The sequence below is a fragment of the Cygnus atratus genome, chromosome 3 (genome assembly GCF_013377495.2).
Source record: "Cygnus atratus isolate AKBS03 ecotype Queensland, Australia chromosome 3, CAtr_DNAZoo_HiC_assembly, whole genome shotgun sequence".
Classification (NCBI taxonomy): Eukaryota; Metazoa; Chordata; class Aves; order Anseriformes; family Anatidae; genus Cygnus; species Cygnus atratus.
Window position 1 is genome coordinate 16,420,153 of NC_066364.1, and position 16,689 is coordinate 16,436,841.

The 16,689-nt window shown below is 36.4% G+C and overlaps 1 protein-coding gene across 4 annotated transcripts in view; it reads right to left on the bottom strand.

Moving 5' to 3' along the window:
• Positions 1-16,689, bottom strand: part of ASAP2 (ArfGAP with SH3 domain, ankyrin repeat and PH domain 2) — an 88,023-nt gene that overhangs the window by 20,303 nt on the left and 51,031 nt on the right. For all 4 annotated transcript variants that reach the window (XM_035542893.1, XM_035542897.1, XM_035542898.1 and 1 more), the window contains exons 10-18: positions 11,343-11,446; positions 11,167-11,236; positions 5,841-5,928; positions 4,880-4,928; positions 4,604-4,770; positions 3,339-3,472; positions 2,498-2,592; positions 596-785; positions 71-156 (exon numbers count right to left, since the gene is read on the bottom strand). In XM_035542893.1, coding sequence (XP_035398786.1) covers positions 71-156; positions 596-785; positions 2,498-2,592; positions 3,339-3,472; positions 4,604-4,770; positions 4,880-4,928; positions 5,841-5,928; positions 11,167-11,236; positions 11,343-11,446 — 983 coding nt within the window. The remainder of the gene's footprint in view (positions 1-70; positions 157-595; positions 786-2,497; positions 2,593-3,338; positions 3,473-4,603; positions 4,771-4,879; positions 4,929-5,840; positions 5,929-11,166; positions 11,237-11,342; positions 11,447-16,689) is intronic.

The window sequence follows — 16,689 nt, forward strand, 5'->3', positions numbered from 1 at the left end:
AATTCTTTTTAGATACTACTTGATGGAAAAGCAGCATCAGTAACAATTTAATAGTTTTCAATACACTTACCTGTTCTGCACTAAAAAGTCAACTATATGGAGGGATGTCCGATCAACTGATCTAACAGCAAGGTGAAGTGCTGTTTCGTCTTGCTCCTAAGAATAAAAATAAAAAAAACAGTTTTTTTTCTGATTTACAGAGAAGCAGAAATTTTAATAAGGCATAAATTAGATCAATTAAAATATTTAATTTCAAAATATTCCAACATGTTGCCATTAAAATATTCCCTGCAAAACCTTTGTTCCTTCCCATTTGTTCCCTTGAATAAACAAATGAGTTTGAAAAAGCAAATACATTATTGAAAAAATTAATGTTTAAAAACATTTTAAATATTATAGTATCATGAAACAATGTTAGATTAAAATCTTTAGTATCTTCTTTTGCTACGATTAAATTACAGCATTAAAGAGACAAATGTTCAGAACAGCATTTCAAACCTTAGCCTCAAATAAGAAAACAAAATTCTTTTTTTATTATGAAAGCATATTGAACTTTTTAATAATGTTTTTTTCTAATAAAATTTACCACACTTACATGCCCATTGGCCAGTGGAATTTTTTCTGTGAGATCCACGCCGTCAGCATATACTTGGACTAATCCAAAAATGTCTCTTGATTTGACAGCTTCACAAAGGGCATGCAATTTAGCTGCATTGTCAGCGTGCTTTTTCCTTGCATATTTTCTCTCAATATACTTGGCAGTAATATAATCTTTTCTTGCATTCCTGAAATTGAATATAATTTACTTTTATAATTTTTAGCAGAAGTTGGTTAGAATTTCCATAAATACATGCAAGTCATTTGAAATAAAATCTGAGAAAGATTGTAGTTCTCATTCATTGTCATTTTTCTTTTTAAATATGCATGTAAGACATCAAGTCTTGTATTTCCCATATGAAATGTAACTACAATATGGACACACACCATAAATTTTCCCCTCTGAACTCTGGTGTAATACTGAGATCAAGAATACTCAGTTTTACACACAGAAAATACATCAAAGCTTCATGATGCTGGTTTGCTAACAGCAGTTTACAGGTCGTTTACCTGACTTGTACTCCTGCAAGTGCTGAAAAGGGATAGAAGGCATGGGATATGAAAATCTGTCTTACACCTCTGTGCAGGCTATCCAGGCTTTGGATCTGTATTCACAGCAGCGGCTACGTTCTATAAAGCAACTCTTCACCACAGCTATAACAGTTAGGGAGAATGTAGTGGAGTTTTTAGTTTCACCTCTAAGTTGAGGTGAAACCTTTCACTTAGTACACTTGAATCAGTACATGACTTACCACTTTTGCTGTTATTACACAACTAACAAGCAGCTACTCCTTTTCCCATCACTCTGCGACAGGATCTGGCATGCATCTCACAAGCATAACTGCTTACCAGCTCTTGGGATGTACACAACATTGCACAGAAGGCATTTGACAAAGCCAAAATTTATCATCTAGATATTATAATAGTGGGCAAAAAGAAAAAAATAATCTGAAGTATAATAGATTGAATCAATGGATAGCTCTTTTTCCTAAAACAGAGGATGATACTCTTTCATGGTTTTAAAAAGTGTCTGTTTTCACGCCCTTACTTAATGAAAAAAAAAAAACACAAATTTGATATACAGATTTTTCAGAGTAAAAGACTTTTTAAAAAATGCCTAATTTTTAAAAAGTATTTTAATCTATTAATTTAGCATTCAGTAAAAATATTAGTACTTTTAAGTATTAATATAGTTTATATTATTATTGATAGAAGCAACCAAAATTATTTAAACTGTAGCATTTAATATCAGCTCTGTCAGAATGGTGCAAGTCTGGATAACATAAAATCACCTGCATCCAAAGCCATTTCTTCTGGGTTTGTTTCTGCATTATTTACCACCTCTCTTATGACAGTGTAGGATGCAGCCAAGTCAGCAGCTGTCCTTGCTGTGTCTCTGCCATCACAGTTCAGTGTTTTTGAGGAATTCAGTTAAACGTTCTCTTGTTACTCTATGTAGTTATGGACTGAAGTCCTAGGAAGGGTCTCTACATAGTAGGTGTTCAGTACCTTTCAGGGAAAATGTATACTTCATTCTAATTTCTATTTTGTGTTTAAAAAGCACAAAACAAATAGAGTTGGTTTTAATCTCTATCTTTGTGCCCTTGTGTATCTTTAAAATTCTCAACAAGTCATCTTTAATTTCTTTGTGTCCCACAATTCATAATCAAGAGAGCTGGTAACATAATCCCAACTGTTACTGAAGGCCTGATCATATAAAGTTCAATAAAAGAGACATGCAAAGCATCAGAAAAATAAAAAATGTACTCCTTGGCTGTAAGGTTCTATTTAAGGTATTACAAATTTTCCATGGCATGCTGGTGCAAACAACGATGGGACAAGCCATTAGCAATGTCAAATTTAATGCCTGCCTTTTTCAGAAGTAGTGGATTTTACTTACATATCACTGCTTGGATTAGGTTTTATCATCTCATCAACTGGCAGACAGAATTCCATAATCTCATTAAACCCAGCATTCCCAATATTCTTTGCAAGCTGTCAAAAACAAAACAAAACAAAAAATACCATCCACAACTCACTTAACAAATATGTTTGGTTATTTGTCACACACATACTAGGGGGAGGACAAGGGAAAATAGGGGTTGGGACTTTTGGTTTCTGATTCCTAGTTCTGCTATTATACCAGTGATCATTAAGAAACCTTTTTGGACAACAGTTTTCAGCTGGGATTCAACACACAAACAAGTAACTGAAGAATCAAGACAACAGTCTCCATAATAAATGTAAGATACTTAGTGCTGTGTTAGAACACACATATTAACTGTGACAGAGCAGCTGATACGTGGTAACTTCTTTGTGCAGTAAAGCCACATACATTTTCATCCTTTGAGGATTAATTATATAGCATTTTTGGGAGACAATTTTCATGGGGTATTTGTGGACTCCTTCAATTTTTAATCTAAGAGGCATTTTTAAAAGAATACAGCTGTTAGACAGCCAAGGGTAAAACTAAACAAAACAAAAAAACAACCGCCACCAAAAACCTCGGAAACAAAAAATATTAAGCCTTTATTAATTTGAATTCTAAGATCAGGCAAAGTTTACAGCAAGTCACTATGTTCTGGGAGGCTCCCATTATCTTGAGGAATTACACTTCCTTAAATTAGGCTTATCAAGAGGCAACTTTCAAGACTGGAACTATATATAAAGTGACAAAAATATAGTTGTGTTGGAAGTATTTTATAGTACTATTTTTAAGTCAATAAAAGGTATTTCGTTACCAAAAGTTCAGATGTTCCCAGCACATCTAATGTAAGTGATTGCATTCTGGAATAGTGAACACCAAGTTCTCTATGGATTCCTGAGCATTCAATGCAAGTTAGAATTCCCAAATTTGTTGAAAGCCAGGTAGGATCTGAAACAAGAAGCACCCACAGAATTAAAATTAACTCATGTAGTGGCTTCAATCTAGGAAATGCAATATATAAATTAAATTCCGTTAAAATTAGATTCTTGTACGTAAAATTTCAGATTTTATTATTTATGCCTTTATGCCTTACTTTGTCTCTGCTGGAAAACACAAATCAAGATTTATTTTTTTATGGTGAAAGAAGCAAAAATGCAATTTTTAAATTTGTGCGCACGCTCGCGTGTGTGTGTAAAGGGCATCTACCCCAAAGGGAGCTGCTCAAATAGTCTAGTTTGTCTTTCTCCACACTTTCAAGAACTGTATTTTTTACAAACACTGATATTAAGGTGTCACATTATCAATCGGGGTAATAGGTGCAATACAAACTAAAATAATGTCGTCTAGAGTTTTCTTTTTTGTATTTCAAATACAGACTTTAGACTATGTGAAGCAGCAGTGATTATGAAGCAACCTACAGCACCACACTACAATGAGTTCTCACTCAACTACTGCTTACTGTTCTCTACTCAACTACGTTTTCAGCTACAGCATCAAATCAAAAAGCCTAGCTCCTGCAGTGCCTCTGTAACATAAAATTACACAGGGAACTGCAGGAATTTAAAAATAATTTGAAGAGGATTAAAGTAGAAATGAATTGATCAACAAAACCAAAACCAATGCTCCAAAACACAGTCAGCAGATGCATTCTTTTCCAGTAAGTGCAGTTTTAGACCATCTCCTGGCTCACTCTCAAAGTCAAATATAAAAAGTTTTAAAAAATATGGTGCATTAGGAAAATGCCTTGAGTATCTTACCACCTTACTTGCCCAAGTATTATGTAAACTTGGCAACATGCGGGCTAATAAGGTAAGTTCAATTGATTTATATCAGCAAAAGTTACAATTAGCAAAATACATAGGAGAAAAATAAGCTTTTCAATACCTTTTCTCCCCACTGACAATATGCACATAAAAAAAAATCAATCTTACTAAAGCAGCGTAATTGAATTGTTAACATATTCTACTGTGTACAATCTTTGTGAAATAAGGAGTAAAAGAGAAAGCATAAAGTATCAGCTTAAACACTCTCATGATACATAGAATTTTTACCAGTTAGAAATATGCTTAATAGAGTCACCTTGTGCTCCACAGTCACAACACACATCATTTCCAGTCATCCTCTGGACTTCAGATATAATTTCTTTCGTCAGTTCCTGGACAATATTATTTTCTCCTGTGTTATCATCTCCTTTGAATGCATTATTTAAAGCTTCCTCTTTGCTGTTTTGTAGAACAGATGTCCATCTAAAATGGCAGTAATATTTTGCTATTAAATGCTTCAGCACTTCTAAAGTTCACGGTAATATCTCAGAAGGACACCAGTATCAGAAATAAAATTAGCAAAGTAACTCACATTTGACATTCCTGTTCATCCTCTGCTTGAAAGTGGTACGTCCTGTCGTCTGCACAATAAATAATTCATGTACAGATTAAAAAACTGGTTTTGCAGAAAACTCTTGGAAAAATCTAAGATTTATTGGTGTTTGATTCCTAAGGTCTCTAGTCTCATCTCTGGAGCGTTGACAGCCAAAAAGTCTATTCAGCAAGTTTCACTTGCACTGGGTACAGTTAGTTCATCTGTGTTTACACAAGGTGGCTTGTTGCTCTTTACACAGAAACCTTTCTTCAGTGCTGTGATTTTATTACTCAAGCAGCGGGAGAGCACAGTAATTTTTCCATATTCTAGATATAACCTCAGTAATCATAAGCCTAAAGTTCTGCTGATGGCAAGGTGGGGAGTGTCTAAAATATAGACTCCTTATTTGAGGTCATCTGTGTACAACAAAGGTTTCAAGTTTCCAAACGAGCTCTTAAACCACAGTAATCAAAAAAGGCAAAACAAACTTGTCAGGCTCAAAGACACCATCAAGATAAAGACACAGTCAGGATAAGCCCTAGGATTTTCCAATTAAATCAAACACAGAAAGTGTGATTTAAGCCTTCTTTTGATCCTGTACAAAGTTATAACTTTCTGAGATGATCAGCTCTGACATTTTCCATAAGAAGAGTGATGTCACAGCAAAAATATTGTTACCCTATTGTACGGTGGCAAAAAATGATATAGGAGTACTTGGAGTAAACAAAGGTCTATAAAAAAGTAGTCTTCCAAATAGATATAGTTAGTTTGCATTATGCTAAGATGCATGAAATGGTAAACTGTCCTAGAAAAGGCATTTTATAAAGCCTTTATTTTATTTTATTTTAGCATTTCTTAAATGGTAAAATATTTAAGTTGATTATTGACACGCCTTCATAAATAATGCAAACCCCTTTGATATTAACTGCAAGTAAAAAGAAGTAAACAACAAACCTACGTGATATGAGGTCAAAACACTTTTTCTCCTCTGGATTTGTTTTCACTTGGCAGGTTAACAGATTGAGCTTTGCGGGAGGTCGGTTAGCCTGTTTGAAGATAAAACAAGATACAAGCTTTAGTATACTCATACTGACTGAGCCCTGCAGTCCAAAAACATGGGATAAAATCTGACTGGCCAAAAAGACTTGACAAATGGCTGCTACTTCAACTTTTAAGGTATCCAGGTTTTGATTTATGCTTTCTTCTGGTTTGTAAACTATGTTTTCTTATATTTGGCTATTTTGTTTACTGATAACTGGATAAACACTAGAATTTTGAAAGGGGGGAGAGGTGATATCACTTTAACTGTCATTACTTTGATCACCTTACCGGTAATATTTATCTCAAACAATCAGCTATAACAAAAAGACATACATCTTACTTTAATTCAACCCTCTAACATATAGTTTTAAAAAGTTAGTCATCTAGGTTTTCAATAATCAGTGAAGAAAGGGAAAGACTCTCAGCAGACATTTAATCCCAACCAGCCTTCCAAACTGAAGGAAAATAAGAAATTTGCACAGAGAAGTCTTGCAACAAACATATGCAAAACTAAGCTGAGGCAGTTCATTATCAAAAAATGTAGTTAAACAGAATGTTATATTCTACAGGGATATATGATTTCTAGTCAAGTTCATCCCACCTACTTCAGTTCCTTACTGAATAAAAAGTGGCAATGCTTTATTAACAGCAAAATGAATAAGCAAATTTCATTTTGAAATTATCTCATAAAGGCTACGAAAACTTTTCAAACAGCAATTCTGCAACTAATCTCTTCTTTCTCTTAAGTTGCCTGTCTACAGATCTGGGGTAGGACCTAGACAGACGTTATGTTTGCAACCTTGACTTGAGGGATTAGGAATTAAGAAATTACTGTTGTAAAGATCAAAATATACATAAACACATTACCATGCTTAATGTTGTGTTCTAACCTTTTTAATCTATCAAGCTGCTAAAACAAGATTTAATTATTTACAAACAAGAATTGTCAAATGAAGCTGAACTGTCGCATAATGTTAAGTAACTTGCAATGAATCATAAGAAATGTAGATCTTCTTAATCTCTTCTAAATTTACGGATGAAAACATTTCATTCAAAAAGAAGGGAGAACAAGTCTGAATGCATACAGATTTCCTAAAAACAATCTGATAAAATGATGTAGCTGGCAAAAAAAGGATAACATCATTATATTGGAAGACCAGGAAAAGATCAAAACCATGGAGGAACATAAGGAAAACAATCACATACGTATTTTTTTTAATGTCACAGCGTCCTTGAAAAACAATGTGCTCATGCTTTGCGCAACATAACCAGCAGACAAAGTCATTCATGCTTTGAAACAACAAACCTGCAGGCCATTTGCTGGACTGTGTCAACCAAATTGTACCCATGAGAGGTTTTGGAAGCAGTAAGATGACAATTAATTGACAACCACATTGTATTCTCTGCCTAGTAAGTAGCTTTTTGAATTCCAGACATTCCATTTAGCAGTAAAAGGGCACAGTTTTCATTATTTTAGCCTACAAACAGCAAGAGCTCTCTGAAACTAGAAGTATGCGAGAAAACATCTTGAAAATGCCAACTTGGGCCTATTTTCTTGGTTATGTTTAAATATACTCAATAGTCATAGCAATACAGTTTCCAGTGTTTAAATTTTTAATGTGTTTGTTGTCCAAGAAGTGTCCAGAAGCTGCCTATAACGAAAATACAAGATAAAGCAAAAAAAATCAAAATGTGTTAAAGAAGCCACTGGGCAGCTAGTATGTATCCTTCTCACAGATTGTATGAGAATGTAAAAATGTAAGTAAATTCTGGATAAGAAAGAATCCACTTGCTGGAAACTACAGAAAAGTCCCCAGGACTTTGGAGCTGAAGTTCATACACGACTTAACTCATTTTCTGTATCTCCTGAAATATGAAGCTGTAAGTGGACCCATCAAATTGTTTCAGAGAGGACCAATACACAGAGACTTCTCTCTGAATAGCAGAGTGCAGTACAACAATTCTGTATCATGATTTCAGAACCAATGGAAATGCCTGCAACAACTTAAAACACATCCTGGGCCAATGTGACAACTTTGGAATGCAGCCATATTTCAAAGCTTTTTAACTGGGAACCTCCTTAACCCTCTAAGAGGATCAGCATTAACAACTGTATTAAAAAAAATTTAAAAAATCCACAAACAAATAAACAAATACAGAAAAAATAAAACCAACATCTTAGCATTTGGCTGTTATCACCACATCCATCCTTCTATCCTGCAGCCAAATAACAGTATCCCCATGCCCACTACTTGGTGAACAACACGTTTCCATCCCATGGCAGATGTTCCTCAGGGGAGAGGTCAGAGCCCTGGGACAAAAAGAGGCAAGGCTGTATAAATAAATCTCTTAGACATACAACACTGTAGGTTGTTCCAGACTTTTGGCAGACGCTAGAAGTAGAGAATGGTAGCAAACGTGTAACTGCTATTAAATTCTCTGTTTGAAATCTCTGGGCTTTGTTCTCCTGCTTGTGTCTCTGACTGAATAAATAAAGCTTACACTACTACCAAATTTTTGGACATCCACATTAACACACCAATTCCTAGAAAAGATGTGCTGCCACCCCTCATGCACACAGACCTCAGCATGAATTCATGTTCCTTCCTGGAAAAACTGTCACCTTCCATCCACCAAAATGACTTACAATGCATCCTGCGTTACATCCAACAAGCAACACATGCAGGAATCACAAAGTTTGGCTTCTGACACCATCCTGAGGAGTTCCGTGATACAGGGCTGATTTTTACAAAAGGCATGGGCAAATGTGCCCACTTACTCAACAGGCTGGCTGGCTGTTTGCATCACGCATTTTTTCCAGATACCACAGTGATTTACTAAGAATCAATAGATTAAATCCGACTCTTCTGTGCTCAGGTTGTCCCATTAATCATAACGGTAGACTAAAGTTTCCAGAAGTAAAGAACAACCAAAAAAGATTCCTTGATAATAACATTCTCATATTTCTTTTTTTTTTGCAGACAACCAGCAAATATCATTTAAGCTCTTGAAAATCAAATCAACTTTGAGAAATCTGAGGTTCTTCAAATGTAAGTTTTTCCTTGATTCAGAAACCACATATGAATTCCTATTCATATCGTTCAATTGGCTTCTATCTTGTTTTTTTTTTCAACCACATATGTTAAATTGCAGTCAGGTAGATGTCAGAAATTTTCCAATTGCTAATAATTACAAAGGAGCTCTGCCTATTTTTCAGTCAATTTTTATCTTGTGCATTGTTCCATGAATGCTAATTGCTTTGAAGCTTTTAGATGTCTCAAAATCTAGCTTCTGCACAGATGCTGATATAGACATGTTCAGCATTACAGTGAGGTGAGAACAAATCATATTCTCCCTGTCTGTATCAGAAGAGCACTTGGCAGGGAAATTTAAGTCAGAATACAGCATCTGGAACTGCCTGAAGACGGCTGTTCTAGAAATTAGCCAAAGAATCCCAGTCCTTCATAAAAATCTGAGAGGCTACAAGACCAAAGAACAGATGTCCGTGAAGAAAAGGTAGCCTTTAAAGGAAAGGCACTTACAATTTGTATTTAATAAAGCAAACAAAACTGATAACTGAATTTCTGAGAGATGGCTCATTTTGATGAACAGCTAGGAAAAGATAATGACACGTCATATTTTAGAGATCAAGAAATATCAGCCCTGACAATGCCTGGAAATCAATGCTATTGCTTCAAAAATCTCAGAGGATACTCAAAAAATCCTTAAGAAATAGAAATTGTCTCTACCCTTTTCAATGTCTATGAAATAAGCATTGATTTTTGCACAAAACTGCCATCAATATATAAGGAGTAACTAAGCAAATGAGTAAAAATTGAAGTAAATTTTAAAATGAGATGGTATTCCCTTAATTTTTTATTACAAAAAGATCAAGACCAAACTTGTGAAACCTACACAGCTGAACCTGCATTTAAGCATCTACCTTAAACAACTGATTCCCAGCTACAGTTCCACCAATCTGCTTCTAAAAGTGTCTGACCATCTGGTAGACAACTCATAAAAGAACAGAACAGTATCTTGACAGAACTCAGTAAGTGCACTTAGATTAAAATTCTGCTCCACAAGTGGATGTTGTAACCTCTGGCAGCTCTGAGCTGCCCTCGCTCCAGTCCTCCTGGTCCCACTACAGCAAGTCCAGTGCCAAGTCCATTTGCAGCACATGGAGACTTGAGTATAGAAATACCAATAGACTCTTCTCTGACAAAGACGCACTCATACACACTCAAACGGGGATAAACTGGTGGACAGTCCCAAAGTTATAATGACTCTACTTTGCAGGCCTGTTTTTGCATTCCTCTTTAGTTCCCGGTTGTCAATTCAGAAAGCAACAGCTTGTGGCTAGATGCACAAATGAGAGATTGATTCATTTTTGCTGCCAGGGTCAACTTGTAGTTATAGCAACACGCATAACAGGATGAAGAACAGAAGGGTTCATAAGCGGAGCAAGAAACGGGACTGTTTATTGGACAAAGAATGGGAAATACTGTCACTGAGTTGATTTTTGCCTTAAGAAACTTAAAGTTTTGAGAGTGCAACATAAAAAGACGAAGGTTAATGGAAAGGGAGAAGGCTGAGTTCAAAGCCAAGAATAAAAACCATGCAAGTATAAATTATGAAAGTATAAAATTTTAAAAATTAAAGTAGAAAGTATTACAAGTTTGTTAACATGTTGCAAATACTGGTATCAAAGAAAGAGGGGCTTCTAATGCCCTCTCATCTTTCTGGTAGAATTTGCCTTCAAAGTTAATTTTCTCCAACATCTGCTCTCCAGGAAAGTTACCTTCTTACACATTATCATAGAGAAACAAGTCTGGGGGAGAAATGAGATTCAGTATTCTTTCAGATTGTCTTCTAAATATAAAGCTGTTTCAACCGTATGTAAAAGATGGCTTAACGCCCAACTGTATCTTTCCATAATACTGGAGTTAGAATTCGTATTTTTAGATAGTCTGGTAAAATATGAACAGCTTATATGAACAAAATGAGCCCTTAAAAAAGCATTTTTTTCCCATTAGCATCATTAGCATTAAAACAGTTGTATTTTTAGATACTGTGTATGTCTTGATATACTTCTGAAAGATTGCCTTAAAAATATGTACCCATCACATTGAAAGCACTGCATCAGGAATGTAGCTAATTCCAAATTATAAATATAGACCAGCATAGTTTTTCTTTTTTGTATTAGCAACCATGTACATAAAATACTGTAAACAAATACTTACTGTACCATGGGAAATTGTAAGAAAACCATTTTTAACTGAGCACTTCCTTTTCTGCCACACTTTTCTGATTCTGGTTTAAAGGGAAAAAAAAAAAAAGCGACTCAGTTTTTATAATATTATTACATCATTTTGCTCCTAAGACCTTCCCCCCCCCAGTGGAGTCCAGCAGTACTTACCCATCACTTTTCTTGTACAGGCTACCATTTCGTTCAGTGCCATGTTCCTTGTTTCCCTGAGGCTGATGTAAACTGTAAGCTGTACTCTGACGAATCTGAGAATCCTGAAACATAGAGAACAGCAATTTGTAATGCATTCCAGTTTCACCCAAAATATCTCTTTTACTAATGAGTTTCAGAGCCCTTCCTCCTGCTCTAATCCTACAGGCCAAACGAAGCACATTCTTCCTCCTCGGTGAGAAGAACAAAATCCATTTATTTTTCAGATGGCAAAAAAAAACCACCAAAAAACTTAAGAAGTAGTGTTCTAGTGTTCACTAGCACCTGCCAAAATCCCCTTGCTTACATTTAGCTTTGCTACTGCCTTTATATATATATATTTAATCTGAACAGTAACTGAGCATCTGGCTTTCCAACTCGTACAAACATTGCTGTGTATAAACACTAAAAATTATTATTACCTGTAATTCCTAGTGCACACTTCCATTGTTAAATAATAATAAGCACAAATAAATTGAAAGTGGTTTTCCTTGTGGAAACTGAGCTGAGCTATTTGTTTTGAAGAGCAAGAGAGACTTACTAGAAGCATGGTTCAGGAGGCACTCAGGATTTAGTAGAAAAAAATTAAATTATTTCCATAAGAAGAATAACTTAAATCAAACCAAATTATCTTGAACAAAATAGAATGCTGTGACAGAAAGTGACAAGGATTAAACTAAACTACTGTCACTGCTATCAGTACTACCCAGATGCAGGGCTCACTGCTGCAAGAGTCCAACTCCTTAAAAAATAAGAACCTCACAGTAAGGAATCCGATGGGTCATGCTGTCTTAGCAGCAGCAACACAATGGGATGAACTTTTCAATGCATACACTAACAGTGACCGACGTTTATAAAATTTATTTTCTTTTCTATATGGATGTAATACACCTTAGTTATAGGTGGCAGAAAATACAAGTATAGTAGAAAAAATACCACAAAGAAAGCAGCTCACTTAACTGACTATCTGAGCTACTCCAGACAAACACTTAAGTGCTATTATGATATAAATGTAGTAATTTGACAAAAATCCTCGTTTGTAAAAAGATGAGTCAGTACGTCTCAGATATGCTACGAATATGGTCACAAGATACATCAGTTTGGGATTCCAGAGTGTACACGTGATAAAGTAAAACATATATAAATACAAAAAGTATGAGTTTAGAAGATTTCTCTCTAATTACAATTTGATTCATACACTTCATTAGCCTAGATGTAAGGCTTATCTCTGGATGTGAGTGAGGAAAAAAGCAAACAACTAAAACTAAGAACAAGCTTGGACCGTGCTTTTCCCCAGAAGCGCCAGCTCAGATGTAGTGCTGCACCTTTTTGAGCTCCAGCAGCACATTCTTGTTGTCCCAGCTCCTGCTGCAGCCAAAGTTGCTCAGGATCAGCAGTAATGGCATGGTGTGACAGGTCAGAAATGCGGTAGGGACAGAGCCACCACCTACGAGCCCTGTTTGGTGCACTTACAACTCCACAGCTGCAGGACGTCAGGCTCAGCCTCAGCGGTGAGCAGAGCTGAAGGCAGGCTGCAGAACAATCCCTGCTTGCGTACTTTTACTGACTTCTGGAGAAAATCTGATCTGACACTGCCTGTAATGTCCTACCACTGCCTTAATCTCCGCCTCCCATTACTGTGTTGCTTCAGTAACAGAACTCCATTTCCAAGAAGATTAGAGGTCTTACAGGAAATTAATCTCCGTTCTCCACATCCTCAATTACGCCGAGGTTTCAGATGACCTCCAACACCTGCCCAGAGCAGAATTCCCATTAGTTAAGACGGTGCTGCTACTTTTTGTGGCCTATTTTCTGCTGCATCTCAGCTACCTTCCTTCAGTTGCTGTTTACTCTCAGTTGCTATGTTTGGCCAAACTGGCGAGCCAGCAATACAAGCTTCCTGCCCGATTTCAGCTAGGGAGGAAGCTGCTGCGGATGACGTGCATTTCCACACATTCATTGCTATGGACGGTATCTTTAAAAAATTTAATATTATTTCATGACAAGGAGCTAAGGACAAGACCAGGAGACTTTCCAGTTTCAAATCCCTGGTTCGGGCCATGCCCGAATCTATAGTGTCCTGTGTGATTGATTTCCAGATGATGCTTTTCCACAGCCCTTTGTCAAGCCAGTTCACAGTTTTGGTCTAGCTCCTAAAAGATGCGATGCCATATGACGAATCACCCTAACAATTCACATCCTTCCAGGCAATTTCAGCACGCCTTTTCCATATGTGGGCTCCCTTATTTCTGGTTTGCAAATTCCACGTAACAGGAGGACAAATCGCAGATAACAGGGGCAGATCCAGTGGAACAGGAACAATGTACATTACCTACAGGGAAACGGATCACCGCAGGACACAGGATATACCTAGCTATACCTAGCACAGAGTACTGCCGTTTTAAATCTCTCTCAAACATACTAAGCTCAGAACAGACTGAAGTACACGAGCCTAAGAAGCTGAACTTTGTCCACTTTATCAGCTTTGAAATGCAGATAGGCCTACAGAAAAAGGTGAGTCATTTCATTGAAGCATGTTTATAGTGAATCACTTCTCTGACTAGAAACAGGTTGGAAATGATTTCTTTCAAATTCTTATAAAGACTTCTAAATCAAGCTGAATAACACTACTAAAAATTCAAGAAATGTGGCAACAGTATCCTGTACGGCAAGAGAGAGCCTAAAAACCTGGCTATCAACCCCACTATTTGAACACAACAGAGCTTTCCATGCGAGGTACTTTAACTTATGCACTGAAAATTTTGGCTAGCTGTTTCATAGCTCCCATGTAGCAGGCACTCAGACTGCCTGGATCCCTTCTGTGCATAAAGCTGCCAAAAAGTCCTTACAGCTTTCCAAGAGCCTGAGGTTCTCTCGAATTTGCAGTATCATCGCCAGGAGGATTTTTCAGAGACCCACCCCTTATCAGTCCCACAGAGTTTCCAGCAGATGCATCTGCCAGAATCTCCTGCAGGCAGCCTCTCCTACAGCATAGCTACCAAACACTTTGTTAAGACAAAGTTTATCCTACTTTGCAGTGGCCTAAAGAAATTGCAGGTTCTACCAAAGAGGTACAGGAAGTAGAAGGAGATCTAAACACTACTCTGAGGCTACCTTCAATTCTAACTTTTTACCAAGATGGACACACAAAGACCTTTAAAAAAAAGTTTCAGTACAAATCAGGTTTGAGGAAGTTCAGTGCAGGAGAAGACAATGTATTCAGACACAACAAAAAAGGTTGACTGTGAATATTAATGTCTTTTTTTTTTTTTTAAAAAAAAAACAACAGAAATGTTCAGCAATGTTCTATTAAAACGGACTTCATGTATTAAATGATTAAAAATAGACACATCTTTAAAATCTTGCAAGAACATCAAATCAAGCAACTGGATTTAATTCCCAGAAGAGAGAAAATAGGAAATTACTAATTTGACCTACTGTAATTTCCTTTCTCAAGATCAATCTGACAACTTTCCTCGACCCCCTCCCCCCCTTTTTTTTTTTTGTGGGGGGAAGTATTACAACAAACACAAGAGGAGGAAAAAAGAACCACTCGTCTCACACCAGCTGAAAAAAGCTCAGAGGACAAATCCAGTTTCTTGAAATCTGAATGGAAAGAAAGCATGCCAACTATTTTCATTAAAACATAGCAACACTTACTCTCCTAGACTTCGGTCACAAAATGTAAATGCATTTCAGGAAGGAAAAAGAAAACAGTTATAGTAAAGGAAATTACAGTGCAACAAGAATAATACTGGTGGATTGTACAGTAAGTTATAACCGGATTGTTTGACATCCCACTGATTAATTGATGTTTTCAAACAACTTTAATAATTATATTACTTCTCATGCTCTGCAGGTAGTATCTATAGCTGTATTTGCAGAATTGATATATAATGAATATAGAATAAAGCATTTTCAATACTTCTATTTTTACATGCAACAAAACCAGTACAAGTAAAAAATCCATGTATACCATTAAATTTTTCAGTCTGTGAAAAGATGTGTGCTCACCGTGCCTTCCCTATACGTTAATATCAGTATCTCTGATAAACAGGCGAACACAGAGGAACAACTTTCCCAGCAATCATAAAAACCAACTGCTTCTGTTACCTCTCTTGAACGAAGACCTGAACAGAACAGGAAGCCTGCTAACATGCCCTTAACAACAAAGATTCCTTGATTAGAGTAGACAGTCAATGGTGAATCCCAAGTACTCACCATTTCTGTTAGAATCACTAGTCTTTCACTCCACAAAGTTCAATTTTGAAAGTTTTATTTAGCAAATACACACCTCAGTAAGTCCTAAACACCAGGCAGAACCTAAGAAAGTGTCTGTAGACTGAATAGGACTTTGTACACAATGATCTTTACCACAAACTTCACGTGGCAACAAACAGCACCTCGATGTGAAGAGCATTTAATGCCTATCAGCAAGCCTGCCACCTATTAAAGCTATGAGCCAGCATAAACTTCATGAGAAGATGAAAGCAAGACTGAGAAAGATCAAGGAAGTCCGAGGTCTACAGACTAAACTATTTCTTTGTAACGCGTCTCAGAACAAGAATCTGAAAAGGGAGGGGTTCATTCATCACTTACTCACAGCCCAGCAGCCACACAAAGGAAGCTGGCTGGATTTTATTTCTGTGAAGAGGAAGCACTAGCAATCTGAAACAAAAGTAGCCCTAATGTTTAGGATTAGATTATACAAAAGATGCTTGGCTCCAGATCAGAGCTTGCCAAATAATATTACTCCATAATGCTTTAAATCTAACAGCAATAACAACTGAAGCTCGAAAAATAATTTGTTAGGTCGCTGAACTGACCCATCTGTGATCTTTTGCACCTTCGAAAACTGGCATCTTTGCAGCAGAACAGCAAGCTTCATTGTACTTTTTGCAGATGGTGACAGCAGCGTTTTGGGATTTGGAGTTCAGTTTTACATAATCTTCATACTGCACAGAATATTTCTGTGAGACAAGATTATATTAATTGGGTCTCCCTGTTACTGTCAAAGTTCTTCCACTCTCAGTTTGAGCCACACAGACACTCCTTGCAGTCAGCTCACAGACAGTGCATCAACTTAAGTGTTTTGCAATAGCAGTAGCAAAAATAAATTCTTGTCTCATGCATTTTAGCGAGAATCTCTTTAAAAAACACACCTTCAGAAACATTCACCATCAGCATCAAAGCAAAGATGAAGAAACAAAAAAAGGTATGTGGCTGATGAAAGTTAAAATAATTCTATTTCAAAAATTAACACTAGATTGGAAGAAATTATAATGGGCATTCCAACATCAAATCACCT